The following is a 27,732-nucleotide window of genomic DNA, read 5'->3' as shown; positions in this document are numbered from 1 at the left end:
TGATCAAGCTCTGAGGCTAGGATCTGTTGAAGGGTGGAATGAATGGGCCAAGTGTCATCTCTCTTATTCGTTAGCCACCTAAAATGCTGGCTACACAACTAGAGAAGGTGAATGGAAGGAATGCTGCAAAAGGTGAAGAGAGAAATATTTACTGAGAAGGGTACAGTAAGAGCACTCATTCAGAAAACTGAGATGCTTTGATGGAGTAGAAATATCCCTCTCAAAAAATTTTATATTTCACTCTGGACTCTGTTATACCTTCCAATACTTCAGGATGCGTCAGTGCTACGGATGTATTCAGCATGTCTTGCAATATGAAGATACACCCTATGATATTAAAAACAGGCTGGAAAGGGATCTTAAGTTACCCAAGTCCACTTCTTTCTCTTCCTCTAGAGCATGATCAACTACATCTATGCGAATCATGATTAACATTTATCCAAACTGTTCTCAAAGATCTTCAGTTATGGAGATTCTGCAGTCTTCACAACTACTCTGCTCTAGGGCTTCACATTTTCATACCCATAAAAAAAAAATTACTGCAATCTTTAATAAAAGATAAGTCCTCTGATACAATTCTGTCCACTGGAAATACGGGTAAAAGACTGATCTGTAACTATGTGTAGTAGCTTTTTTTACACACTTGAAGACCTAAAGCTCTTCCTCCTGCCTTTTTTCTTTAGACTCATTAGTCCCACGTCTTCATTTTGCCTTGTAAGTTATGTATGGTACATGTCTAATCAGTCCCCCGCCTCCCCCCCCCCCCCCCGAATTCTTCCAATGGCCCACAAATTTGCTAAAATTCTGTACTCAGAACTCGATGCTGTACCTAATAGAGGCCTTATGAGTGCTGAGTAAAGAATGAGGACTTTGTGTCCTGCAGCTCAGCATCCTATTTCTACAAGCCAATATAGGGCTGTTGCCCCCCCTTCATAATTGCATCACGCTGTTAAAATAATAAACAGCTTGTGAACCTCTATCGTTTCTAGATCATCTTCTCAAAAACTGTTCAATACTCTCACTGTTTTCATTAGTAGTTAACTATTTCCACTTATTCACATTAGCTCCACCGCAATTAAATTGCATGGTATTTTGCCAATTGATTTCTCCCATTTGGCAAGGCGATTCTGAATTTCAATTCCTCTTTCCAATATAGTTTTCAGATGACATGAAGCTGGGAAGGATGTCAACTTTGTAAACATACGGTCTATTGCATCATCCCAGTCATTACTGAAAAGCAGTGTGCAACAGTGAGGCCAACAATCAAAATTCTAGCCCAAAAAGCCAGGGTGGAGAAGAAAAAAGCTAATCATGAAGTTATTCTCTGTTGTTAAGGCATTTACAATTATGTCAGAAAACAGGATGCAAGGAAGGAAGCTCATCTGGACAATACTCAACCACTTACCACCAAGGGTAAAGATTTTTAGCTCTTTCAAAGTATATCTCTGAGGAGGTCAGAACGAGTATGGAGTTTTGGATAAAGGATTTCATTCTTGATATTCTCCCTGTATAACAGCTTAGCACTTCTAACCAAAACATTTATTTTAAAAGAATCAACTATCTGAACATACAATTGGAAAAAATAAAAGAATGGTTTTACTTGGCTGTTGATTAGTATGACACGTTTGCTATTTGTTGTCTTTTCTTTATTACAATAGTGGATACACATGAACAGAAAAATGTTCCGCAACAGCGTAATAAGTGATACAGTGATAAACATTTTACCACTTAATTAACACTATTTTAAATTACTTGATAATTTTCATGTTTCTCAGTTTGGAATCCCAGCTCAGTTTGGGACATGCTTCAAATCTGACCGAAGAGTTCCACTGCTCCATCTGGCTAACCACATCAATAGCACCTAAAATTCCTAAAACTGTTTCACTCCATCTCTAAGACATTCATACATACTTCAAGCTTCTAGGCTGAGAAAAGAGTAAATTTTAAACCCCAAATGGACTGCAGCTAATGAATTTGCAACATACAAAGTGAGAGATTACTTCAGATTCAGCAAGAGTGTTAAGATACCCTACAGATTTCACTGGCCTTCTGCCTGTTACTGTTCCTTAATAATTTTTATTCTGTATTTTTAAACAGATTAAAAATTTTCTCTGCTTAATGTATTTAACAAATCAAAACATAATTCAAACATTAAAAAAACCCTATTCTGGTAATTCACACACTTTTAAAAAGTGCACAAACAGTAAATTTCTTCCTTGGACATACAATACATAGCACAAGTAACTTCCAGGGAGTCTCCCAGTTTTCAGTTTGTTTTCCTTGTCAAAGAAAAGTCTAACAAAAATTTTATACACTAACATGAGAACTCAAAACTACTTTAAAAACAACACTATGCTCACTAACCAACTGTAAAACTTAATTTGCCAGGAAAATATTTAAAAAGCATTCTCCATTCCTCCTTCTTTTAACTCCTGTGGAACAGGTTGTTGCTAAGACTCCTCCTCACATCAGACTGGAAAACAACCCTGAGGGCATTTCACTTGGCCAACTTTCTTAGCAATTCTCACATGATGCATGAAATATTGCAGGAGGGGCAAGAAGAGATAATCCATGCTATTCCCCAGTAAACAGTACATCACAAACAGCTGAAGACAGGCAATGGTTGTGCGTAGCAGGGATGGACTCCACCTCCATTTGAACTGAAGCACAATGCAGCCAGGCTGTGTGCATGCGGCTTGACGTCTCAGCCAACAATCAGGGAAATGAGAGAGAGCATGTCTTGCTTTTGAGTGTGATAGATTACCCAAAGTCTTAAGAACACATAAAAAAAAAAACTAAACTGTTTGCTAGTATACACAGTTTTTGTAAATCACTAAATAGCAAAGAATGCAAAGAATAAAATAGCAAAACAAGAGTCATCAAAAGACTCTTTTTTTTTTGCTCTAACAGACCATTTTTCCCACAGATATCCTTAGAAGAAATCACTACCAAAGCTACAGACCAACTTCAATACAAATGCACAAGGTCTAAAAGAGCAACCCTAAGCACCTTCTGCTTCCCTTCTGTCCTCCTCTTCTTTACGTGGAAAAATTAAAACCATAGAGTTTAAGTGGCATGCAAAAATACAGACAACTAACTCTCTTTTAGATGACAATGGGAATGGTCAAAATATTACTCTGAGAACTATTCACTTAGCTGCCCTGTAATATACTGATTATTTACCTGCGTAGTTTGAGTGGCTCATCAGAACAACTTTACCCTATGAGGTGAAACCAGAAATCCCTAACCATGTTTTCAAGTAATTTGCTATGCAGCTTCTATGTTTTAACTTATTCTTCTATTTGATAAACTTCTGTTATTCACCTCTACCTCCCTCCAAGGTCCTAACACTTCTCACTTGTCAGAAATCTTCTTTCAATTCCAAAGTAACAGACACATGTTTCATGTAAGAATTTTTACTCTTTTGATGCCTTTCTTCCACGCATGAGAAACTCTGGCTGTGCTGTCCTTACGGGATAATGCAGCCAGAATCTATAGGCAGAGATGGAGGACAGGAAACACTAGCACTAGTATCATGGGATAGTGTTATGGGTTACTCCTCTTTAATATGGTGATTTCCATCAGCTCTCATGCAGAAAGTGAACACTCCTACTCTCTAACCCATGAACACTGGATAGTGTTCTTCCTTCACAAAAGTAGCCACCAACCTCAAGCTAATACAAAAAGTAGATGGTATGCTTTCAGAAAGGCTGAGACTGACATCCAGGAAAATTCTGTGCATGAGTATCAGATTTTATCGAAAATAAAACTTTCTTTTTAAACTGGGTCAAAGCTTCAAACAATCTGCAGAAGAGAGGCGACCAAAATGGTTTCAGTTTGGAACAAACATAATTCCTTCACGACCTATTAGATTTAAACAATCACTCCTGCTCCCCCACGGTATCAAGATATTTTCTCTATTGTAGACAGCTATTTTTAAGAGATTGCATATTTCCACACCTCCTCTCTGAAGGTACTAAGGACTAATCTTGGGTGCTAACTCACACTAAGGGAAGAATAATTTGCTCTCAGAACAGAGCAACACCTGGGAAACTTACCTTATCGCTGTCTAGCGTGTTCTGTGAGGTTCGTGAGGCAATTGAAATAGTATCAGGTTGGCTGCTACCATCTCCCTGACTGTCCAGGTCCTCGCCGTCTCTGCAAATAATTCAGTTTTCGTTACAGTATTAGCATTGTTTGTAAGATGTTAGTTCCCTATTTGCAACTCTAAAGAAGGGGCACCTAGACAGTATGGCAACAGACACCAGCCAGACAAACTAATGGATGCAAAAATCAAATATTCAGCACTTAATACTTTGTTCTACACTTTAAGACAACAGATTCATTTGCTCAAGGTCTACATCCTGTGGAATTAAGGCAACAACCAACAAGTCAGAACTATGGCAAGAAACTTAGACAGCCACTTAGCCAAAGCTAGCAAGCAGACTACTCAGTCACACATCTTAAGCTCCATGAAAGGAAACGAAGGACCTGAATAACACAGGCAGAATTGTAAAAATCTAAAAATGTACAGCTATCCTGTGCTGCAGTTCCAAATCCCTTCTGTAATGGCTGAATGTACACAAGTCAGGGCCTGTTCAGAGCAGAAATCTCAACAAATTCAGCATTGCAGAAAACCAGAAATTAATTATAAGATAAAGCTGGCCACAGGGACTCTTGGTTTTGTCCGATTCACCAAAAGTCATTAGAAATTCAACACTAGAGAAAGAGTACTGTTGTGTACTTGGAGATCTCCGATTATTTTAAATACTACTTACCTTCTTCCTTTCTGTTTTGTTGTTGGTGCAGTTTTGGGGATGTGGATTGGCTCTTTCAATGCTCCTTTCAGATGAATGGTCCTTTCTTGTATCACTTCCCGGATGTGTTTGATCCAGTCCTGTTTATTCTCTATACTGGATGCCTTTGATATGCAAAAGAAACAAAGCCCCCACAATGGACTATTATAGCTGAGAAGATCCACAAATACAGTCAGCTAATAAACACAAAGAGGAAGGCATAAAGAATGACTTTGTGAATCATTTTTGAAAACATGAACAGAGAAAAGGAACTCAAGCTAGTTGTCTTCATTCTGAATCGCCAACACTACTTTACACTTCTCAACATTATTAATATTGTTCATTTAAAAAACATTTTATTTTAGATTCAGATTCCTCTTTCATAACTTGAAGGCTAAAGTCCTGTACGCATCTCATTATAGACAGGGTGGACTGACTTTCTTAAAGAATTCCAGTAATAACACCTTGAACATTAGTATTTGGACTAGGTGACCTTTAAAGGTCCCTTCCAACCCAAACTATTCTATGATTCTATGCCATGATTTTCCTGTGGCCTATCAGTTGCTCTGTCAGCTAGTGGCTGAAGACTTCGAGCTATAGAAGTCCATGGGATCAAACCTTTTTGAACTCCAATTTGTGAAAGCAAGTTTGTTTAATCCTTCAGTAGATCACACAGATTCCCCTCTGCTGTCAAGCCATGCAAGTTAGATATACATCACATCCTTTACAAAGGAAAATGATCTGTAAGCAGCTGTCCCTCTCAAAGCAGGAAAAGTCATCACTTGTTGCCTTCTCAACAGGCATGAACAACAACTACAAGACTTGGTATAGACTGCACAAGCACATCTGCTAAGATTACCTTGAGAACAATTTTGTTGTCTGAAGTTGGTGTCCTTCCAACCCATAGAGCAAACTTGCAGGGATCTCCTTCTACATGTTCTGTGACACCCAGTTCAGAAGTCTGGAATCAAGAAAAATTTGTTAGGATGACATGGCATTTTTTTTCTTAGAAGCCACAAAGGGATGCTGATATTCTCAATAACTGAGCTCTGCTATTTAAAGAGACTTTTTAGAAGCTTAAGTCCAACTCATATGCTAGCGAGAATCCTTTATTCTGGTGGCAGTGGTGTTGTTTCTTCAAAAACGGAAGAACTGCAAGCTAAACATTTTTTCCTGTAAAGTAACAATAAACAATAGCATTTATAATCTGAAATACCAAAGTGCTTATTTTACATTTTTGACTTAATAAAAGCCTTGTAACGCTAAAGAAAGGTGCTTGGTAAAAAATAAGTGTTGGCTTCTCTCCTTGTTGATTTTCATCAGGGAACACTCATTACTTCTTGATTTTTAAGTTTTCTCTCAGATAAGATATGCTTAAGAATTTTCTTGATATCTTCAAAAACTCTGATCTCTTTTCTGCCAAAAGAGCCCTTCCTATTGTGTTTCCTTCCCTCTGAAACAGATGAAATAATCCCTGGAGAATTTTGTGGGATAGCTACATTAACAATCAGTCTTTGGGAATGTTCTGATGTCAGACCTTAATGGCTAATTATCATCCAAAATGTTTTCACTTTCCAACTGGAATAACATCTCAATCATGTGAATTGGCTTCCAGTTAAACAATTCATATAGGCTCTGCTCCAAAAAAAATTACAAACTAAGAAATACAGCTCAAACTACAAGAACCCTCACTCCAAATGACAGCTGCTAAGCATTCTTACATTATTAGAAGCTGTATTTTTCCCTTCGTATGCATCATCACTAGCACATACACAGCTCATTACAAGAGATGTTGGATACACAGTACCTGAGTAAAGGTAATTTTTTTCTTATCTCACTTGGATGCCAACTTGTTTTGTTGTTTAGTTTTGGGTCCGTCCGTGTCCGTCCCCTCTGTCGTCATCACGTCCCACCCCCCCCCTGCAACATCTCAACCCAACACATCCAACCTTTCAGCATTGTCGTCTCTTTTTGGTAAAATGGACTCTTCTTCATTGAAATACTTAAAAGTCTGTGATGTGTTTTAAACTTGACTCACCAACAACTCCTATGTGTGTTAAAAAGCTTGTAAAATACTTAATCCAACATTACATTATGTAACTCAAAGAAAATACACCCTACCACGCTACCCAATATAAAGTCTGAATAGGTAGGAGAGTACAGTTCTTAATGTTGTTTATTTTTTAAAGCCTAGTAAATTTAGAAGCCTTGGTACACTTGTGAATATAATTAATTTTACAAGGGACAACTGAGGGACAATGCAGTAGAGGTCTGCACAGTAAGAAATGGCAAAGCCAACATATGTTGTTCACTGTCCCTTTCAATGCTGGTAGGCATCAAGTGAAACTAGTAGGAGGGAGTCAGGTTGAAAACCCAACACATGGAGGTTGGCCTGCACCCAGTACGTAGTTGAGCAATACAACTCTTTGCCAAAGGATGCTCTAAATGCTAAAAGTCTGCATGAGGTCCAAGGACAAACTCACGGAAGAGAAACGTGTTGCAGGTTATTGAATCCACAGAAAACACATTCAGGTGAGGAAGCCCCTGAACCTCCAGTTACTGGTGACTGTAGTGACACCTGCTTGCCTTGTTCCCATAGCCCTCCTTAGGCATTTGCTTTTGGACACTTTATCTCTTGCCAAAGGAGTTCATGAACACATTCTTCCACTAATACAAGTCGTGCCATTGAGTATCCTATGCTGGAGAAACCATGATGGTCATCACGCCCAAAGTAAGAAGGACCTCACTTTTGTAACACCACCCTCCAGAGACAGGAGACAGGATAATGTGCAAAAAAGATCTTTAGCTCAAATCAACATGCATGCTTTCAATATCTGTATGAATACCTTTCCTGAAGATCAAACTATAAGAACTGCTATAACAGTAAGCTGCACTACAGGATATTTTGCCAAATAGAATATGAAGACAAAAAGATATGCTTTTATTTGAAAACTGAGGCACAATGAGAGTCTTCAAGATTCCCAGAAACTTCTCTAGGACCCAAGGCTATTACTTAATTCTTGCCAGAGGAACTGACATGACAAGCTTACGGGACCCATTTTTCAGCTCTGTCTCCCCTCCCATGTAATGCCTTGGCACCAGAAGTTTTTTGTATTTCAAGTTCTTGAGAACACCAAAGAAAGGTGTGATCAACAAAACAGCTGCAGCTGTGTTACCTGCTAGCTACCTTACATCAGGAAGGAGAGCAAGTGTTGGAAATGAAGTGACAGAATATGCAAAGTAAGATAGGGAAAAAAGAGGTCTTTTTGAACCAGCCTGCTTTACCAGTTTGGACACAGAGGTGGGAAGGGGGAAAGAATGAAGGAAAAGGAGCTGAAGCAGGGAGAAAAGGCTCAGTATTTGTACCATCTAGACTTAGTCATATATCCCAATAGGATCAATAGAAGAATGTCTTTTAGAGCATGATTCTGAAAACTAATTTCAAGTACTCATTCTAAACTGTCTAGTAGAAAAGCTAATCTTGCCTCCGACAGATGCAGAGCAAGCCATGGGAGACTGTCTTCTCATTTGGCTACCTAAATTTACAGAGTGTGAATACTGCTCTCAACCAAGTCATCCAATGAGACAGAAAAGGAAGGGTATGAATTCCAGGGTCACATTTTGTAAAGCATACGTGGTACAGATCAGGAAAGCAAGAGTGGATTATTTATTTTTTTTTTTTTAAATGGGGAGATAAACATTTCCATCTTTACATCCTTTCAGTAGACCATAAGAGCTATCATTTTATTTACAAAATATTATTGTAAGACTGCTAGTCTCAGTAGACTGGAATGAACTCTTACATAACAAGGAGTTCTTGCCTTTCCAGATCAGTATGTGTAGAATATCCACCCAAAATGAATCCTTACCATGGATATTACTACAACAGCAATAATAAACAAGCATGATGAAGGCAGCTTGTTAACGCCTTCCATCTTTCTGTTTTATACAAATGAGCCTTAAAGAACCAGCAATCATAGACACAATTAACACAAAATCAGTCCAGCCCAATCTTGATTTTCCTTTGTCCTGACACACCAAGATTGACACGTAGCCTTCAGTAGCTGCTTTCAGCCTACTCTTTCTCCTCAAAAGCATGACAAAGCAGCAAACTTAGAAGATTCAGTCTACACATTCCAAGGCTGCTTTTTCTGTCCACTATAATAGTTGTTCAAATTCTTCAGGGACATTTAAAATCATGTGAACTTAGTCACAGTCTATTCTAGACAGTTTTCTAAATACGATCACTTGTTCTCCCATACTTACGAACAGTTTACTCTTGTAAATGTACTTGCTCCTTCCACTGGAGTCCTTTACTTCTTTACTGAAAACCAAGGACATCTCAAAAAGGAAAAGGTGCCTCTCTCTTCCCTTTCGAATTAGAGTTTTAGGGTCCCACACTTGGAAGGATTCTTGAAGGATGAGCTCTCCCTGAGATTCTATATTTTCATCAAAGCCTAAAAACCCAGGGAGAGGAAAGGGTCATCATGAAAAGTTGATAATATGAGAAAATGAAAAAGCACAGCTTTTGTTTATTAAGCAATCTGATTTTTTTTTTCCAAATACAGCTTGCAAAAGATGGGATTCCAAGGAAGCAATACTAAAAACAAGACTTGATTTCAACATTGTAATATTCTAAATGTAACTGTAGCTCAAGTCTATGTCTAAATTTAGAGATCCAACTATTAAGAAGTTTATCAACTCTTCTGGCAATATTTCAACAAATAACAGGTGTCTCTATGTCAGCTTCTGGTAACCTCTTCCGTGATGAAAATGACTTCTCTTGTAAGCTTTCTGCCACTGTAGAAAGTGAGCAACTTGCAAGGACACAGAGACCACATCAGGTTGTTCTGACATCGGCAAGCTCCCAAATGCCACATTTTCCAGTGGTACACCTTCCCTACCATGTATGCAATGAGCACGCAAACATGTTCCAATAGGGGATGAGAAAAGATGGCAGCTTGGAGCTGTTGCCATGTGATCAGCCTGCTATTGAGTCACTCTAGCATTGATCCACAATACAGAAATAGCAGCTGGATTACTTATCTTGAGACATAAGATTGAGAATATCAATAATTTTACCTCCACTGTAGCAGTACAGTGTTCTCCCAGTTTAATATACAGCTTTAGAGTTGCAGCATAACAGAATTTAGTCTACCATACTCTTCTGAGTGGTATTAAACTGCATTTTAAATACATACTGCTTGCCAATATTCTCTGAACAGAAGAGCACCATCCTTCTTGAGAAAACAACAGTTCTCACTGTTCTAAACAGGGCAACAGTATGGAGAGCATCAGAGGCAAGTTGCATCAGGATGTTCATTCAAGATCCTCCAGAGACATAAAGAGGAAATGTACTCACTCACTATATTTGTCTAACATGGGATGACTCAACGATATACGCATGATTTCTTATAAAACCAAGTTATGTAAAAGATTAGGATATTCTCCAAAGTCGCATTCCCAGTGTTAAAAGATTATTACCAGTGCTGGTCAGCATTTATACTAACACCATCTCCTGAACAAAGCATTTGGAACTGATCCTGCAAACTGACCAACACTGCTGTTGTTTAAAATCAGGGAAGAACAGTGATTTTGAGCATTCACATGATCAAGGATCACATGTCAAACCAAGATGAGTTTTATAGTAACTTGCACGATACTGGAAATTCCATGACAAACTCCATTTTACTACTAGAAGGCAGAGAGGAGGAAAAGGAATATTGACTAAAAGCACCTGTAAGTCTTTATTCAGCAGCTGCAAGGTAAGGCAGCTCTGCTTTTATCTCAAAAACATTAAATGCCAGAGAAAAACACCTTTATTACTAAATGTATGATGGCACCATCGTACATGATAACGTGTCAATTACAAAACAGATTTTGGCAGAAAGTTGTTCTTAACACATAGAAGCAATTACATTCATCCTCTACTGTCTGCCATGAACGTGATTATGCTATTCTGGCTAAGGTTCAGGCTAAATTGGCTTATGCTGACATTTTACTGCCAGAATAGACATTTCTTTTCAACTATAAGTCTGTTATGGAACAGGCAGTAAACAGATGTGAAAACGACAAACTTCTTGGAGACAATTATTTGATACATAAATCAGCAAAATCACCTCTAATACACTTATGCTCCTCATATAAAGAAGCCAAGGATACTGGTTGGAAAATGTAGCTGAAGCTACTGTATCTGAGCATTTACCTATTACATTTTAGGCGAGTAGTGAAAAACTTTGTTAGCCTACATATTTTTCAAATCTGCAGTGGCAGAGCTATAGATCAGGATGAAAGAACATTCAAAAAATTAACAAAAATGTACCAGTTGTCTGTCACAATTCATTTTCCTAAATAAGTTTGCATTTTATATACCTCCAAATAAAAAGGCATATAAAATACAAACTCAGAGATAAGAAAATGTTCACATTCTTCAGATCTTCTTAACATATAGTAATATAAAAAGTTATTAAACAAAGTTAATCTACAGCATACGACTGAATTGGAAAGCCAGTTTGAATCCTACCTTCCAGCATGCTGAGGTGCATGGCATCATTGGCTCGCTTTGGCACACTAAGCATCACCTCCAGGCCATCCTTAATCTCACCTTTACCTTCTTCACAGCACGTGAGCAGCTCCTGCAAAAGACAAGCAGACATGAGTACTCTCTATCATGTGTTTCTACAGTAATATGATAGACAACCAAATACTACTTCTAACAAGCAAAGAATCATTTCTGGCATGTCAAATCTTTTTGAACATCTTACTCTGCCAATGACATGACAGCATACTCATTATTTATCATGATCTGTTCTTCAAGGAGCAGTCCAAGCTTTCAGTTAACCACTTCTAATTTAAACAAGATCATCTGCTTAATAAGAAATCCTTAAAAGTTACATTAAGGACAACACTTTTTCTGATAAGCACAGACACAGCTGTCGGATGCAGCACTACATCAACACCCAGAACAACGCAGCTGCTAAGTCATGAAGATGGTGGAAAGCAGGACAGCACCAAAGGACCGCCCCCCCATCTCAATCTTTGCTCCACTGCACTGAAGACCTGCTCTGTACCACTGCTGATAAAAGGATTTACATTGTTTCATTTCAAGTATTCAGTGAATTACTCTATTTCTGCGTTCACACAGTTAAAGCATCCTACAGACAAAACTTCTGAATACAAACAAACATTAACTAATGGACAGAAGTTAGAGAATGGCATATATGCCGAAACGCTTTAGTGGAATTTAGGGCGATGCAGCTCCCTGCCCATTCAGCATCCCACCGATATTAACATAACAGCCCCCGAGCTGATATGCAAATTTCCTCACATCCTTTGAGCATTTGAACAGTATCAGGATAAAATGCAGCTTACGTAACCAAAAGGGCATATTGTGTTCCTTCTATTATTCAAAAGGCCTACTTAATTCATTCCCTCAGGTTGAATTCCCTTTTCCTTTTTAAAGGGAAAGCCAGGTGATTCCTACTATTATCATCATTACACTACTTTAATTTAACTGCCAATACCACCATCACAGAAAAACACCCCATCATCACACTTAAATTTTGCATCGCAACGCCACAGAAAAGTGAGTGTAACTAAGTATCTTCCAGGAGGCACAGAAGATAAGCAGCTTCAATACCATTTGGAAAAGTAAGCAGAACTTCTAGAATTGTAAATTGCTTCAGCTATTGTTCAAGTTTTGGGCTCTCCATCTTTACATGTTTTACGTCTCTCTTCTTATGGGGGGAAAAAAAAAAAAAAGAAAAAGAAAACCCAGCAACCACCACATAAATCCATTTTACTATGCAGCAAAGCCATCTGGCTCTGCAAAGACTGGTGAAATCGATCTATCCCATCACTTCAATAATGTACTGGCTAAAGCATATTTAGATTTTAAAAAAATAATGGTTGGAATCAATACCCCAGAGTTTCTGAAACAGCACAGCCTAGAGTATTTCTGTAAGTTATAACTTAGTCAAGTACAACTTTGTGCAAGTGGAGAACAGACAATATGTTTCAGTTAAAAATGACAGGCTTGTTTCCATCCAACTTGACCTGAAATAGACTGAAATGTTTTCCAGAAATTTTAAAAACAATCATCCATGGCAGTTCTCAAGTAGAAAGGGGAGATACAGATCAGTTACAGTGCTTTTGTAGGCAGCTATTACAAAACAAGCAGTGCTACCTAACAGAGACCCAGCACAGTTCAAGAACACTGCTGCTCAGTCAACAAGACATCTGTCCACTGAGTGAAAGCTCTAACAGGCTTCCAAAAGTTTTGTTTATTTTAACATCTACTATTTACTTGACATTTCCAGTCAACATTACAAGTAAGAACTGTTTGTGCAACAGCCCTATAGGTACTCAGTGTGTGTGTATACACACACACACACATATATATACACATATATATATTTATATATTTTATAGATATTTTATATTATAGTTTATATATATATAAATATATAAAATTTTATATATCTTACAGTACTTAATACCATAAACATAGCTAATGGCTTGCCAAAATTTCTTGCAGAAACCATTACAAAAATGCGCCTGTCTATATGGCCATGAATTACTTTTTTACTCTGGAAATGCAAATTACATTTTCTAAGTAAACATTAGTAGAGAGATATCTTTTTTGACTTACAGGAGTCTGGACAAAATGTTGCTTATTTATACCTTTTCATTTTCAGTGGTCTCCTAAAAAATATCGCAGCAATATTTCAGGCTGCCCAGGATGCTGTAGTCTCAGACTGCAGAGTAAAAAAAGCCCTCCTGATTTCAGCAAAAGCTTTGCCTTCGTAAGAACAGCAGAATCAGATGAAGAACTTCGAATTAATACTGACCTTTAACAGAAGCTGATATTTTGTTATCCTTTGGACAGGCTTGATCAGGTAAGAAGAGATAGAGTTGGCCAGTCCATGTCGTTGCTGTATCTCCTACATGAAAAACACAAATATTTGAGGACTGTGAGCACCAACACTGAGATATAGACTGCTTTGTGGGCTATGCAATAACATACGTTAACTACAAATTTTATTTTAGCAAGGAGAAATAAAAAAAAAAGACAGGATGACAAGATATTCCAGCTGCAGCAAATGGTTATGTGTGCATCTGCCTGCTCACTTTGTATAAACAAAAGATTATTACCTCCAACGGTACCTGTGAAGCATTTCAACAAACCTAAATACAAATAGCAATGGTTAGGGATATCGAACATGTGGCAACGCCTTTTTTCAAAAAAATTGAAATCTGTATTTCTTTTGTTACTCGCAAGAGAGAAAAGAAACCAAACTTCAGTGTTCCAGGAAACAGCCAGGACTGTCACAGGAAGGCTGAGGCGGAGGTTTCTTAGCATCATCTGCTAGTTTCAACTGTTCGTAGTCACAGAAAGCATTTTCCCCCACAAGGGGGAGCACGAAGTAACATTTGCTAACTAAAGGAAAGAGATTAACGAGCACTTAAAAAGAACACGGCCACTTACAAACAAAAAAAGAATGACCTCCACAAAGCTAAAGGAGTAATACAGAATTAGATGATAATTAGATGGGATAATTACAGATTAAATACTGATCATGGTTGAACTTCACGGCCAGTGTTTGCCATTTATCACAGTGTCAGGTATATTTTAGCCTCACAATTTCAAACAGCAGTTATACACGGCAGCTATGTGCTTTCTAACCATCATTACAGCATCAGAAATTCCCAAGATGGGATACACTGGTCCACTGGTGGACAGTGGAAGCTTTTGAAGTTGCCTGTGCACAGAATTAGGTCTTTACACTTCTAATCCACTTTAGGTGGATTAGGGGATGGAGAGCTCTGGATACACCGGTTAAGACAGAGGGATGAAAGGAGGCGGTGGCAAGAACATATTTCTAATATGGTTTTATCAGAGCCCCTTGTTATTTTTTTACAATAATATTTACTAAATTTTATTTGAAATTTTTTTGTCATATCTGCCTGATTTCCCGTAACTTGTCTGTTGTTCTTCAAGCACTGAAAACTTAACAGAGGCTTCACAGAAAGGCTTTACCTTACAATGTTTAGAATTCTCATCTCCTCAGTGATAGACTTTTGAAATTAACCCCAAGAGCTTCAATGATTTTTTGTTCGTTTGTTTTTCATTATGTCCTTCCCTCTGCTTCTACAAACAATTCTAAAAAAATTTGTGGTGTCACTACACAGCTGGTGGCTCAGCACAGTGGAGCAGGCAGCAAAAAGGGGTAGAGAGCACTGTAATTGAATCATCTGTAAATACACATTCAACCAAAGCACCCCAGCAAATGCACAAAGTGCTTCAGTGTGGCCAAAATTCCCCAGCTAGTGTGGTTCCCTAAAACCTTAAAGAGCTGCTACCTTTTGGTCCTTTCTTAAGCGGAATATTATATGTAGACCAAGTAACCTAGGAACTGAACAAGCAAACTGGGTGGTTTAGCAGCTCTGAACAATGCCAGTCAACTGAATTACCACTACATTCGATTACAATTTAAAGGTGCTCTAACAAATTTAACAAGGATTTCCATCTTCATTACATACAATGCAAACTAAGTGCATCAAAATGCTAAGATCTGCAGAATGTGCACGTAAGAGCTGAAGATTCATGTCTCAGCTGTTGCTGCCTGAACCTGCTTCCAGTTCTGAACTGCTCTGATATGCGACAGTGACTTTTTACATTTGATTTGACAGCTTTATGAGACCAACTGAACAATATAAGTTAACCATGTGAGATACATGATTGATTTTCTCAAGCTGATGCTAAATTGCAGCATTAGTACCAGGAAACTTGCATCTTCTTAAGAACTTAGGCACTCAGCATAACTGCAAGTACATGATTCAAACTGCCAAGGCATACTTTTAAAGATGGACACAAAGTACTTACATCGAAGTACGCTCCTGCATGTTCTAGTATCAGCTGGGTAGAATCTGGCTTATTTTTACAGTAAGTAACGTACATTTGGAATTTGTCTGCCTGCAGAACAAAATGCAAATTTACATAGGTTATCAGAGAGCATAATTTCTGTCTCAAGAAGTTTTTACGCAGTTATCAGAGAGCGTATCTCCTCTCAAGAAATTAAGCTATAAGAATTTTTTCCCATTCAAACTGGCAGCATAAGAAAATACATCAGGCAAGACTGAAAACAATAGCAATGCATGCAAAACCAGGTTATTCATAGCTAAGATACCAAACCAAATCTGAACACAGGTTTAGGTACCTTCCTTAACTTCAAGAGCAGCTAAGCATTGGCATCTGACAGCAGTGACTTAATTTTTTTTCTTCTCAGTTAAAGATACAAACATTGTTACTCAAATCTGAAGGAAGAGGTACTTTCACAAATTTTACAAATTAAAAAGGGACCTGAGAGCAAGAATCCATCCCTTCATGCTTCCTATCTCTCTTGTTACTTCTAAACATAAGTGACTTCATTACCCATGTAACAAAGCAGTGTCCAACATCTTCTGGTAACTGTTCATATTTTTCCAGCTCCTTGAGGAATATACTATGGGTAGAAAAGAAACAAATAGTATAAGGCACACGCAACATTTTCATTAGGGCAGCTTATATTGATCTAAATATTACATTGTCTGTGAATAAAGGCGGTTGGAAAACTTGCTGTGATTCATACCAACAGCATGAGTTAAAGAAATAAAAGATAACAGGAATGGATAAAAATATGTAATAACAGAACTAATATAAAATGTAATTCAATACAAATTCTGATGTGAAGATCAGAAATTGATCCAGTAGACACGCAGTTAACACGTAAGAGTACACAAATTTAATAACTGATGTTGTTCAACATCAAGAAGGTTTCCTACTGTTTCAGTTTCAAGGAAAGTTTAGCCTTCATCTCAAGAGAAAACGGAGGTGACTTGCTTTTTGCATGCTCAAGTTAACACACGGCATACAGAGGAATGTAAAATCAGGTTCTGGAATATGCTAAATTAAAAGAATCATAACCCAATACAAATGCCAATGAATTAACAGAGATGGGAGATTCAGAACAAGAATTCTGTATACACATCTGCCTAGGAACCATTCCACTCAGAAGAAATGTAGTGGACAAGCATCTTTCATGCTCCGTACTCAACTAAATGTAACAATGGTTTCAACAAGTACATTTCATGCTCCATACTCAACAATGTAACAGAAGCTTCAAAGAGCCAAGGAAGAGGAGGGAGCCCTACTGTTTCCCACTAGCAGTCGCACTTGGAGATCAGGAATGAGGGTTCTGAAGGAATGACAGAGTCTTTAATTGATGTTTATGCTATATGTGTGTTCTGCTGAGTTCAGTTGTTTCCATCTCTTTAGGACAACTGAAAAACCTACAGCAAAATTTTAACGTAACCTAATAATTTCTTAAAAGCTGAAAGATGTCTGAGACTAAAAAAGACAGACCTACCTGGCTGCAAAAACCAACAACTGAAACAATTTAGCAATGTTAGAATAAATCCTTTAGGTTTTTTTATAGAAAAGCATCCATCATTCATACGCACAACATTTTTACTAGGAAATCCCTCAGGTCATCATTTGGATTTAGCAGTAATATGGAAATGGAAGATAAGTTACTCACTTATTGTGGAACTCATAGATTTCCTGCATGTTTCCAAAGATAATGTGTTCTTTGTTTACAATACCAGGTGGGATCTCCTCAACTCCGCTTGTCATTTCCCATAGATATGTCTGCCCAGAACAAAAAAGATGCACTAAAGTCATAATAAACTCTCAACAGAAGCACCCAGGTATCTGTAAGCATTCATTCCTGGAGAGAAATCGGGGAAAGATCACGCAGCATCATCATCTCCAATTGTGACAGTACCCGTTGTGTCAAATATACCTTGTGATTTTGACAGTAAAATCCAAGTTCTAAAACTGACAATTTAACACAGTCCCTGAGACTTCATCATTTAAAATGCATAGTGTTCTTGACAACCTCTAATGCTTCAGGATATTCCTTATCAAGGTCATGTCTGCAGTCTAGAAGTTCATGCTTTGTGCAACAGCTAACAGTGAACAGTACTTGCTTCAGCGTAACAATTACTGGGCACTTTTCCATGGAATCTCTCTGAATTTCTATTCAAAAAGTCAGCTAGTAGCAGAACATGTGATACAGATAACAAAGGAATTAACACAAGCTCTTCTCTATTGCTAGCAAAGCAAATAAAGTAAACACCTCTTTTTTCCCCTCCCCTCTCTAAAACAAAAAAACCCACACGTTTTTGAATTGGGAAAAGACCAAATGATTAAACTCAGTACTGACAAAAGCAAAACATACATGATGCATACTGAAGTGGCTGTTATCAGTGTAATTCTACGTTTCTTCTTAATAGCAGAAAGATACTTAATTTGGTCCTATGACTGCAAACCAATCATGCCTGGCGTTAAAACCAGAAAGAAACAGAAAGCAATGGATTGAATTCTGTCTTCAAAGATTAGTGAAAAAAAGAAAACTTACATCCATGCATTCCCGGAGGTCTCTCACGTAAGCCTTTTCTGTCTGAATTAGCTCAGCCATAATGAACCTTAGGTGACAACAGAAAGAATAATCAAATCTCAGTCTGTTAGATCATTATGAATGCATAATAACCAGAATACATCTTTCTCCTCATCAGCTTTTGCTTTTTTCACTGCTGCAAAAGAAATCTGAGAACTGAAATATGAAGAGAGAACAACAGATGAAGGAAACATAAGAGGTAACATCCCTCCATTACTAACTAGCGCAAAAAGAAATGGGGAAGGAGATGGAATTTTTTCTCAGATGCTTTTCACTTCCTGCAGTCATTTAACTGTTGTCCTCCCTCCTCCCCTTATACATTTATTTCACATTATTTTTAAAAAGAGAAAGCATATTAAAAGAAGTCTAACATAGTTTTGAAAGTTTAAGATTCTGACATGCTAGAATTATCTGTGAGAACATGCATGTGAATAAAAGCAATAGGAGCTATTGAGTAACATCACTCTCTTTTTACCATTTATCCGATTTCTAAGCTGCCAGACAAGCCATGACAGTTGTTTCATTATCAGGATTGATTTATGCATTCTCATTGATTAAAAATAAATAAATTTATTACTCTTTTCTGCGGGCAGACTTTCGTTTTTCTTCATTAAGCTCATGAGCAGCATCACGCAGTTTCACCTCTGACCCAGGGACACTGGCTGGTATTATATCCAGCTGCAAGCTTTTGCTCTTTAGTAAAGAAAGGAAGAATTAATTCAGGAAGGAGACAACAGAAAATGATAGCTAAATCAAATGCAAGCAAAGCTTGTTTGTCTGTCATCACACTCAAATTTCTCTTACCGATTTATTGGAATCCGAGGAAATACCCAGAGCTTTCTCTAAAGAGGTCCTGTATTTCTCCATGCGCAGGGAAAAGTCTCTGTACCTCTTATCCACTGCTGTGACACATTTTTTAATCTCTGTTGCATGAGCATGCCCTTTTTCACAAAAGCCATCAGCCAGCTGTATCAACAACTTCACCCTCTCTTTGGTTTGCTATGAAAACAGGAAAATATCAAAAGAGTTACTAGATCTACCTGTCATGAAGGGAGTCATTTTGCTTAACCTGCTCCTAAGCGCAGTTGGAGAAGCCATCAAAGGAGCTAGCTTCCTCTTCTCTCTATTCCCAGAACTCCTTTAAACAGATACCTTTTTCTTAATAAAAATAGCACAAGATGAATATAGGTTTCCTTGGGTTTTATTATTACATGACTAGAAGCAGGTTGGTTATTTTCCTTTCAAAAACGTGCTCGTATCTAACCCAGAGATTAAATTCTGCTAGGCAAGCTTTTCAGAGCACGAGTATTCTCCTCACATCAATACAAAGGGGGTTTGATGCCAAAGAGGATATTTTGTTCATTACCACTGAAGCCCTGGTATTGGACCTGGCCCACAGCCCCAGGAGTCTACCTTCTTTAGAAATCACTGAAATGTTGAGATGGAGGTAAGTCTTGTTATAGGCTTTACACTTTAACGGATTAAGACTATATTCTTTAGATCTTTTTTTATGTTATGTTATGTTGTCACACAGTTGTTTGAGAGAAACTAAGAAAACAAGTACCCACCACCAAACCTGTAACTAAGCACTTTTCCCAACTAACAAGCTGCCTAAGACTATGCACTTTCTTTCATGTAAATCATAACTTATCCACAACAGGTGAGTTTACACCTCCACCCCTCTCTCTCTCTCTCTCTGATACCATGTCAGAGTAAAGTGTACTGTCAGGGTCTTTGGTAAGAGGGAATGAAGCAAAACAGTCAATAAGAACTTGGCTTTTTTGTGTCAGTTGGAAAATCAACAGTTTGTCCTTTTTTTTTTTTTTTTTTTTTTAAATTATTTTTCTTTCCTAATAGTCCCTCGCCCGAGCATTTCTTTTCACTATGGAATTAGCATGGGCTAATACATCCTCCCAACAGGTAGCCAAACGCCAAGGGAGTGGCACTAATAACATCCTTTCAAAGAGGCACCCACGTCACCGCTGACTGACAGAGGAAACAAGGGGGGCAGGGGTGCTCTGCATGCTGGAAGGGATCCAGCAGAACAAAGGCTGGAACAAAACCCAGAAGGAAGAAAATCTGGGTTTGAAAAGCAAAAGTGATCTCTGTTCTTTCTGGATTCTCTTTTCTCCCCTCCCACATGTCCCATGACCAACTCCATCTCCAAGTCTCTTCTCTTCTGAGGCAGTCCTTCAGACAAATGAACACTTGCTTACTTTCTTGGGCTCATTTTTTCCTCTGTGAAGATTAGAAAGCCAAGATGTGGAAACAGGTGACAGTTTGAACAGGTGACAAAACAAAACACAGAGAGAGACGAGGTTACGTAAGCTCAGGTACTGAGGTCACGCCCTCAGTCACATGTGAAAATTTTCAAGCCTCACAAGTGACATCTGCATCTCTGTATAGGCCTCCAAAGATGTACAATACCATAATGCTGCCATGGCTCAAAAAGTTACAGCAGAATCACAGAATACTTCAATAAAATGAGTAACCTAACAAGTAAAGCTTTAATTTTTCTACTATCTTCTAGTTAAATCACAGCTGAATAATAATATGCCTTGCTGTATTTTATATCCTAAATGAACATGCAGTAATCCACAGACATGAGGATATAAAAGTGGAAATCAAAGGCCCTGAAAGGTTTGTAGGTTTTTTTTAAAAACATTTTTAAGCTATCTCACTACAATTCTGTCACAAGAAATCAACTACACATAGGGCTGATGGAGCTCCCATAACAGTGATTCTCTTCTGATTATCTTTGGTTTTATTCTGTTCCCAGCAGAAATACAGAGAGAAAGCCACTACAAGTAAACAAATCTCGATGGACACATCCTTGGGTTTTTTTTTAGGCAGGAGGGGGGAATTTGGGTTGTTTTGGTTTTTTTAAATCTTACTTAATTTTATTTATATATTTTACCTTTGCTGTGATCTGAAATTCTTCATGTTCTTTTAACAACTCTTGAGTGTGCTGGATACTGGAGCCAGTAGAAGTATGTGTGGATAAATAAAACTCCCCATTGTCATGAATCCATTCCAGAGCCTACATAAAGCAATAATGAAGTAAAAAGTAAGAAAGGCGGCAACATATTACTGCCAACAGAAACCATCTGTAATCAGTATTCCACAAACACAGACTGGCCATAGGCAAATTTTATTTTCTATCATGTCACTCGTGGCAATAATCTAATACCTCAACAATATCAAATAATTCATTTAGTCTATGAAGCAATGCTTAAAGAACTAAAGAAAAACAACTGACACATGAATCTGAATACTTCAGGGAAGTCCACTACTACAGGACTATAGCAGTCCACTATTAAAAGGATCTAACTGATGATGTCTACAGTTTTGTTAATATATTCCCCAACTGAGCAAAAATCACTTTTTTGGTGCAACACAAGACAGCTGTACTCAGAAATATTTTCCAACTTGTAAAAATGTATATAAGACTGCCAAATGTGTAGGCTAAACTTTCCAAGCATGTAAGATTTAATTATCATTTAATTCTTTAGCTGACATGTATTCCAGCCTTACTAAGTATGGTCTGTAGTTAGATGTACTCCTAGAAATTAAACCTGCAGCAGAGGAGGAATGGCGAGATGTATCAGTTAAACCAATGAATGTATGTATAGGTAGTAAAAGACAAGAACTAAGAATGGCAATCTAAAATTGTTTCCCTTCCACATCCTGGCACCTTACTCTCTCACTATTACGAACCATGCCGATCCAGGTTATTATTATATTCTGCCCACATTAGTATTTCCTGCCCTTTTAAGCATAACTCAGTGATTTTGAGGAATCCTACTCTCTGGCTGGGGGGGGGGGGGGGGGGGGGGTGTGCGGGGGGGAAAGAGAGAAGAGTCCTTTCAAACTGAAGAATTCACCATACAAGAACTGAAGAAATCAATTTAGTGACCAGGTGAGCCCTTAAATCTGGAACGATTTGAGAGTCTACCATTTTCCTCGCAAACTACTATGGTATCTACTCCCATAGCAGGGCATCAGGTTCTCAAAGCACAAAGAATGGGTTTTTCCAACTTCCAAACAAACTTCCAACTTCCAAACAAAAAACTAAATGAAGACAGCAACATTTCCATTTTCTGGCTAATCAGTGTGGAGTCCAATACCATTTGCAATGACTGAACTGGTGATTGCTGAAAAATGGGATTTACAATGAAAATGCTGACAGATCTTTATCTTCAGTGTTTGACTGTTAGTCAGTAATCTCTATACAAAAGCAAGCAGGTCATGTGCTTGGCAGAGGCTGGAGTTAAGGTTATTCAAAAGTGGGGTGGGGGGCAGGGAAGGGGCAGTGTTGTTGTTTTAAAGAGGTATTAAACTTTAACTTCACTCCAAGATTTATCTTGCGTTACCTCCTTTGTGAAATCATGAAAGACAGACCTTAGAAATCTTTCAAGAGATGAAAACAGACCACTAATATTTAAGCCTCTGTCTACAGTGGCTGTCAGAAAGAAATAAAAAATTAGGTTTTCGAGTCCTTTAAAGTAGATCTAACTATATTTCACACTGTGGGCGTTGTATCCTTTTCTGCAGAACAGGAACAGATAGCTTCCTTTCTTTGTCCTATATGCAGTTAAAAAAAAAAGTAGTAAAAAACCCACTCCAGATCATTGCAGTTACTAATTCTGCCTCGGAACCCCCTACTTATTTTTACGGCTTGTGTTTTGATTGGTGAAGTGGATTTTTTCTGTGTGTGGTAGTTACTCAATAGTTCTTTCCAGACTGATAAATTCAACAACATACAGAGAGGTGGATCTACCATGCAATAAACCATGAAACCAAGTACATGCAGAATTGCAAAAACTTTGGAGAGTCATTCACTTGTTATTGTTTAATGAGTTATACAACTTGTCAGTTTTCTAGAACTGCCAGTCAACTTAATTAGATGTTTTTTTTCCCCAACATGGGAGAAAAATGTTGCTGCCTGTTATTTCCCTGGTCAAATTAGGTGTCTGTGTAAAGTTAACAAGCGTAACAATTTGTCAAACACAAGCTTGCAGAAATGAGATTCACCAGTATCAGATCAAGCTGGCAGAAGCAAAAGACTAACTTTCAGTTACAGCAATAAAGACACCCTGCCTCAACAGATTTTTGTTGTTCTGTATTAAAGGAAAAGCAAATAATTTAACTTACTTTCTATTTTAATCATTGATCTTTCAGCCATTTGAAATACTGAATTCGATGGCAAATTTGTTATTGTGGGACAAGTCAGTGCATGTCAAACCTCGATCACACTGAAGAGGATTTACGCTCACCTGTTTGGCACTTCTTTCAAACACTACATACTGTTGGCATTGATCAAGACGTCTTTTACGCATGGTCCAATAATGCAGCACACGGTTCTCCCTCTGGAAGAGTTCATTCAAGATATCTGAAGAAAGGAAAACAGTTTCAGAGGTTATGACAACCAATTTTGAAATATCACATTAAAATCAACGGAATAAAGTACTTTATATTGTAGAATTTACACTACACTTACTCTTTCTGTTACGCTTTGTTTTGCTCTTTTTCCTGATATTAATGAAACACAGAGTGTTCTTGTTTCATTATTCTTTACAGAAATGTTGGTTAAAGAAACTAGAGATGCAATTAAAACTTACTAGTAACACCTTTCTTCTCTCAAATATTTTTCGTACAGGGACTGCCACTGTTTATAAAAGAATTGAAAATGTAGTCTAATAAAGATGGTTCTTGATGGGGTTTCCTCAGAAAGAATGAGCACGCACAAGTAATCACAACATGCTTAACATATCATATTAATCATAACAAAAAAAACCCACAACTTTTCTGAATATACCAGTCTCCTATAAAATATTTTAATAATTTAATACATATGGACAAATACATAACATTAGTTCACTACAAGGACAAATGCAACATAAGCAGATATTAAATGTATGGAAACCCAAGTAATAAAAAATACACAAAATGACTAAGTTTGTAACTCTCCTTCAAAAAAAAAAAAAAATCAAAACCAACAGCAGTATAATTGAGTAAGCTGACTTGTTCAAATATGAGTGTTCATTGAGCTTTGAGAGAATTTCCAGGTAATCAAATAATTAACTCCACAATTTGTTATGCCATTCCTGAGTATCAGAAACTGTCTGCCATTGGGAAGTCACATCCAAATTCCACTGTTAACCTGTAGTTCCACATGTCTGGCTTATCAGTTCCTCCTGGATGGCAAAGATCTTCTGCTTACAATATGCAGAAGATTTTATCTGAACTCTGCTTCTTTAATGTTTATTCTTTTTTTTCTTCAAACAAAGAATCCTAGCAGTTTCTTGTGAAGCTCACTTTACTCACTGCTTCTTCCAAAGCAGCAGCCCTAGCAGACTTTGTAGCTACTGCAAACCCAGATGGCTAGCTGAAGTACATGGAGATGGATACACCTGACGCTCTGCCAGGTGATTCTGTTGGAAGTGCAAAGAACCCAAGGGGAGGTCTACCAGAAGCAAAGAGACCACAAAAAAGGCTCATTCTTCACAATAACGCTTTACTGCTTCTCTACTTATACCTACAGCTGGCTATTTTCCACAATTGCAAATGGAGGCCCTCGGTTGCTAGGCCTCTTAACGCCTCTGCATTCCCCTGCCCCACCGTGTGGGTCCGCCATGCCTTACATCCCAAAAGCTAACTCCTCCAAGTAACAGTTTGACAGAGAAGCTCAAATAAAGGGAGCCTGAGGGGAAAAGCATCTCCCTCTATCTCTGTCAGTGATCTGGGACCAATTACAACCACTCTCACAGCCTCCCTGAGAATTAGGAAACCTGTTTGCATTGCTGCCAACATCCTCCTGCTTGGAAGCACTGTATTCCCACTTGCCACAGAGCACTGAGATCACCCAGGACTTACTCTTGGTTGGAATCTGGTCACTGCAGCTAAGGTTTTCTTCCTGCTGGGTAGGCTACCCTCAAATATGCCTCAACCGATCTGTCCCTTAACCAAGCCATGAGCTGATCTGCTACGAGCCTCACCTGCTTTCTCAGTTTTATTTCTGCCTTACACAACCTCCAAAACGCTTGCTCAGAATATATGTCAGATTTTGAGGGAGCAGACACACAGACAACTATCATTATACAATATAATACACCCAACTGGACACACCATATAAAAAGAGACATCTTGATAGTGACGCAAGCGAAGTAGTACTGACAAAGAGCAAGCAAGGTGAATTTAGCTAATTGGAACAGCATTTGTCCTGTCAGGACATGATACAGATGGCAAGCCAGTGAGAGACATTTGGCTGGGCACCATTAGTGTTATTGCCATTAATTTCTTGGACTGACAAGGTAGAGAAAAAAAATATTCTATAAAATACTTGAAGGAAGTTATAGAATATCAACATTTAATACTAGGTTTGGATGAGCAGCTCTACCTCAAGCCTTCTGAACTATAGTCCCTGTTGTTATTTTCTTTGATTCCAACATTTATTAGTATTGTTTCCTAAACGTCCAGCTTATTCTCCAGGCTCGGACAGCTTTCAGCTGTCCCTATGCATCTTGCACTCTCTGTCAACCTATCTAAAAATATGAGCACCACTAGACAAGTTCCTGCACTACGTTCAGTTGCAAGCCGTACAGCAGAGCGAGAGGTAACAAAGAAGCACGCAAAATTAGCAGCAGAAGCAAAGATGAAGATGCTCTGTTTCTGAGCTTACAGCAATTGTCACCGACTGAATCAACCTGCCACAGCACAGTTTCAGGCCACAACCCCTTCCTAAAATTCAGCTTTGGCACGGTGTCCGATACAGTATTTGGATACTCTTAGCTGCAGGTCAAGGCAGTTATTTACACTGGTATGAAGGGCAGAAGGACACCTCCCAGAGTTCAGTACCATTCTGATTCCTGTTTCCCATGTGCTTAGCTAAACTTTCCCTAGATTAAGACATTGTTTTTCTAGACACCATAATCTGCAGCTGGGAATAAGGATCAAGTATGCCACTGAATGAGGTTTTTGAAAAATGTTAAGCAGTTCTGCAGAAACTCAAGGGTTACCCAAGTTTTTAAAGTGTTCACTTATATACTATCTACTGATCACAGTTTGACACACTGTTTCGAGCATACACCCCAGTATGAGTGTGTAATGGTCCAGCAGAACACATGTAACCTCTATTTCACCAAAATGAAATGGTTTTTTTTCCTCTATCTGTTTAGAAAAGAGATGAAAAGAGATTTTTTTCCTTACATGCATATTTAAAGAGGAAGATCAGAGCGAGCTTTTAAGTCATTTGGTCAGCTACCACCATACCACTGAGACCTAAAAGGAAGGAGTCCTTGCTGGTTTTATCTTGACTCATGCTTAATTCTCAGAAGCATATATTACATGGCTTATGGGGAAAAAGCATTAGAACACATAGCTTATTTTTTTCCTGCTTGGGGATTTTTGTTGCTTTTTTTGGTGCTTTTTAAACATGTATCATTCATCCAAGATTTTAAACATACACAGAACATGCATAGAACTATGGTTCTGACATATAATTATTCTTAAGGACATTAGCAGAGACTTTTCTACTCTTTCCTCATCTGAACACATTTACCTTTCTCAGAATGACTGTTTCTACACAGATTTCAAAAATGAATTTTTAAAAAAGTTTGTCTAAAAGCCCTAACATTTTTTTCTTATACTCAGTAAATTTGGTAGCTACAACTTCCTGCTTGCTTCTGCTTTGTTCTCTTTGTCTACTACCAAGAGAAGAGCTAAGTGACAAATGTCAGCAACGCTTCTTCAGTTATTGATACTCCTAGCATTTGTGTTGAGATTCTGTCTTGTACAGTTCTATAAATGTTGATGCCTTGGGGACAGAGGAAAAACAATCCTTTGTCTTAGCTCTACATGCTCAAAGTTTCAACTGCCACAACCCAATTATTTCCTTAGAGTGAAAAGTATGGCCAACACCCTATTATCTTTCCAACACAAAAAAATTCAACACAGGGAGATTTTCAATTTGAGTACTGTCAGATACATGGGCAGGTTTAACACAAACTGTTTTCCCCTTGTAGTAAAGTGAAGCAGTGAGCATGTCCTTTTCTGATAGAGTGATCAAATAATTTAGAGCGGAAGTGACCTCTGGAGGCCGTCTGTTCCAATCTCCTCCTCAAAGCAGGATTAACTTCAAAGTTTTTCAGGGGTTTGTTCAACTGAGTTTTCAAAAATCCCAAGGGCAGAGATTCCACTACCTCTCTGGGCAACCTGCTCTACTCAGTGCTTTCTCACTCTTGCTGTAACACTGTCTCCTTATATCCATTCAGAATTTTCCTTGCTGCAACTTTTTCCTCTGGTCCTATTGCTGTGTTCCTCTGAGTTTGGCTCCATCCTCTGCACAACTCCCCTTTGGGCAGCTGCAAACAGCAATTAATTAGATAATTAGACTTCTCTGGTTTTGAGTCTTTAGCATGGTCTGAGTCTTCAGTCAC

The 27,732-nt window shown here is 38.1% G+C and overlaps 1 protein-coding gene across 2 annotated transcripts in view; it reads right to left on the bottom strand.

Moving 5' to 3' along the window:
* The window catches only part of TRIO (trio Rho guanine nucleotide exchange factor), a 258,198-nt gene that overhangs the window by 79,135 nt on the left and 151,331 nt on the right, over positions 1 to 27,732 (bottom strand). For both annotated transcript variants that reach the window (XM_087760929.1, XM_087760936.1), the window contains exons 20-33: positions 23,572 to 23,687; positions 21,213 to 21,335; positions 19,100 to 19,294; positions 18,873 to 18,988; positions 18,257 to 18,323; positions 17,375 to 17,484; positions 16,231 to 16,300; positions 15,682 to 15,771; positions 13,646 to 13,738; positions 11,320 to 11,431; positions 9,063 to 9,253; positions 5,656 to 5,757; positions 4,779 to 4,921; positions 4,059 to 4,158 (exon numbers count right to left, since the gene is read on the bottom strand). In XM_087760929.1, the coding sequence (XP_087617055.1) occupies positions 4,059 to 4,158; positions 4,779 to 4,921; positions 5,656 to 5,757; positions 9,063 to 9,253; positions 11,320 to 11,431; positions 13,646 to 13,738; positions 15,682 to 15,771; positions 16,231 to 16,300; positions 17,375 to 17,484; positions 18,257 to 18,323; positions 18,873 to 18,988; positions 19,100 to 19,294; positions 21,213 to 21,335; positions 23,572 to 23,687 (1,628 nt within the window). The remainder of the gene's footprint in view (positions 1 to 4,058; positions 4,159 to 4,778; positions 4,922 to 5,655; positions 5,758 to 9,062; positions 9,254 to 11,319; positions 11,432 to 13,645; positions 13,739 to 15,681; positions 15,772 to 16,230; positions 16,301 to 17,374; positions 17,485 to 18,256; positions 18,324 to 18,872; positions 18,989 to 19,099; positions 19,295 to 21,212; positions 21,336 to 23,571; positions 23,688 to 27,732) is intronic.

Source organism: Nipponia nippon, unplaced genomic scaffold (assembly GCF_047370975.1).
Source record: "Nipponia nippon isolate SJK-2023a ecotype South Korea unplaced genomic scaffold, ASM4737097v1 scaffold_1, whole genome shotgun sequence".
NCBI lineage: Eukaryota > Metazoa > Chordata > Aves > Pelecaniformes > Threskiornithidae > Nipponia > Nipponia nippon.
Note: the sequence above shows the minus strand (reverse complement) of the source record. Positions and strands in the feature narration are given on the sequence as shown.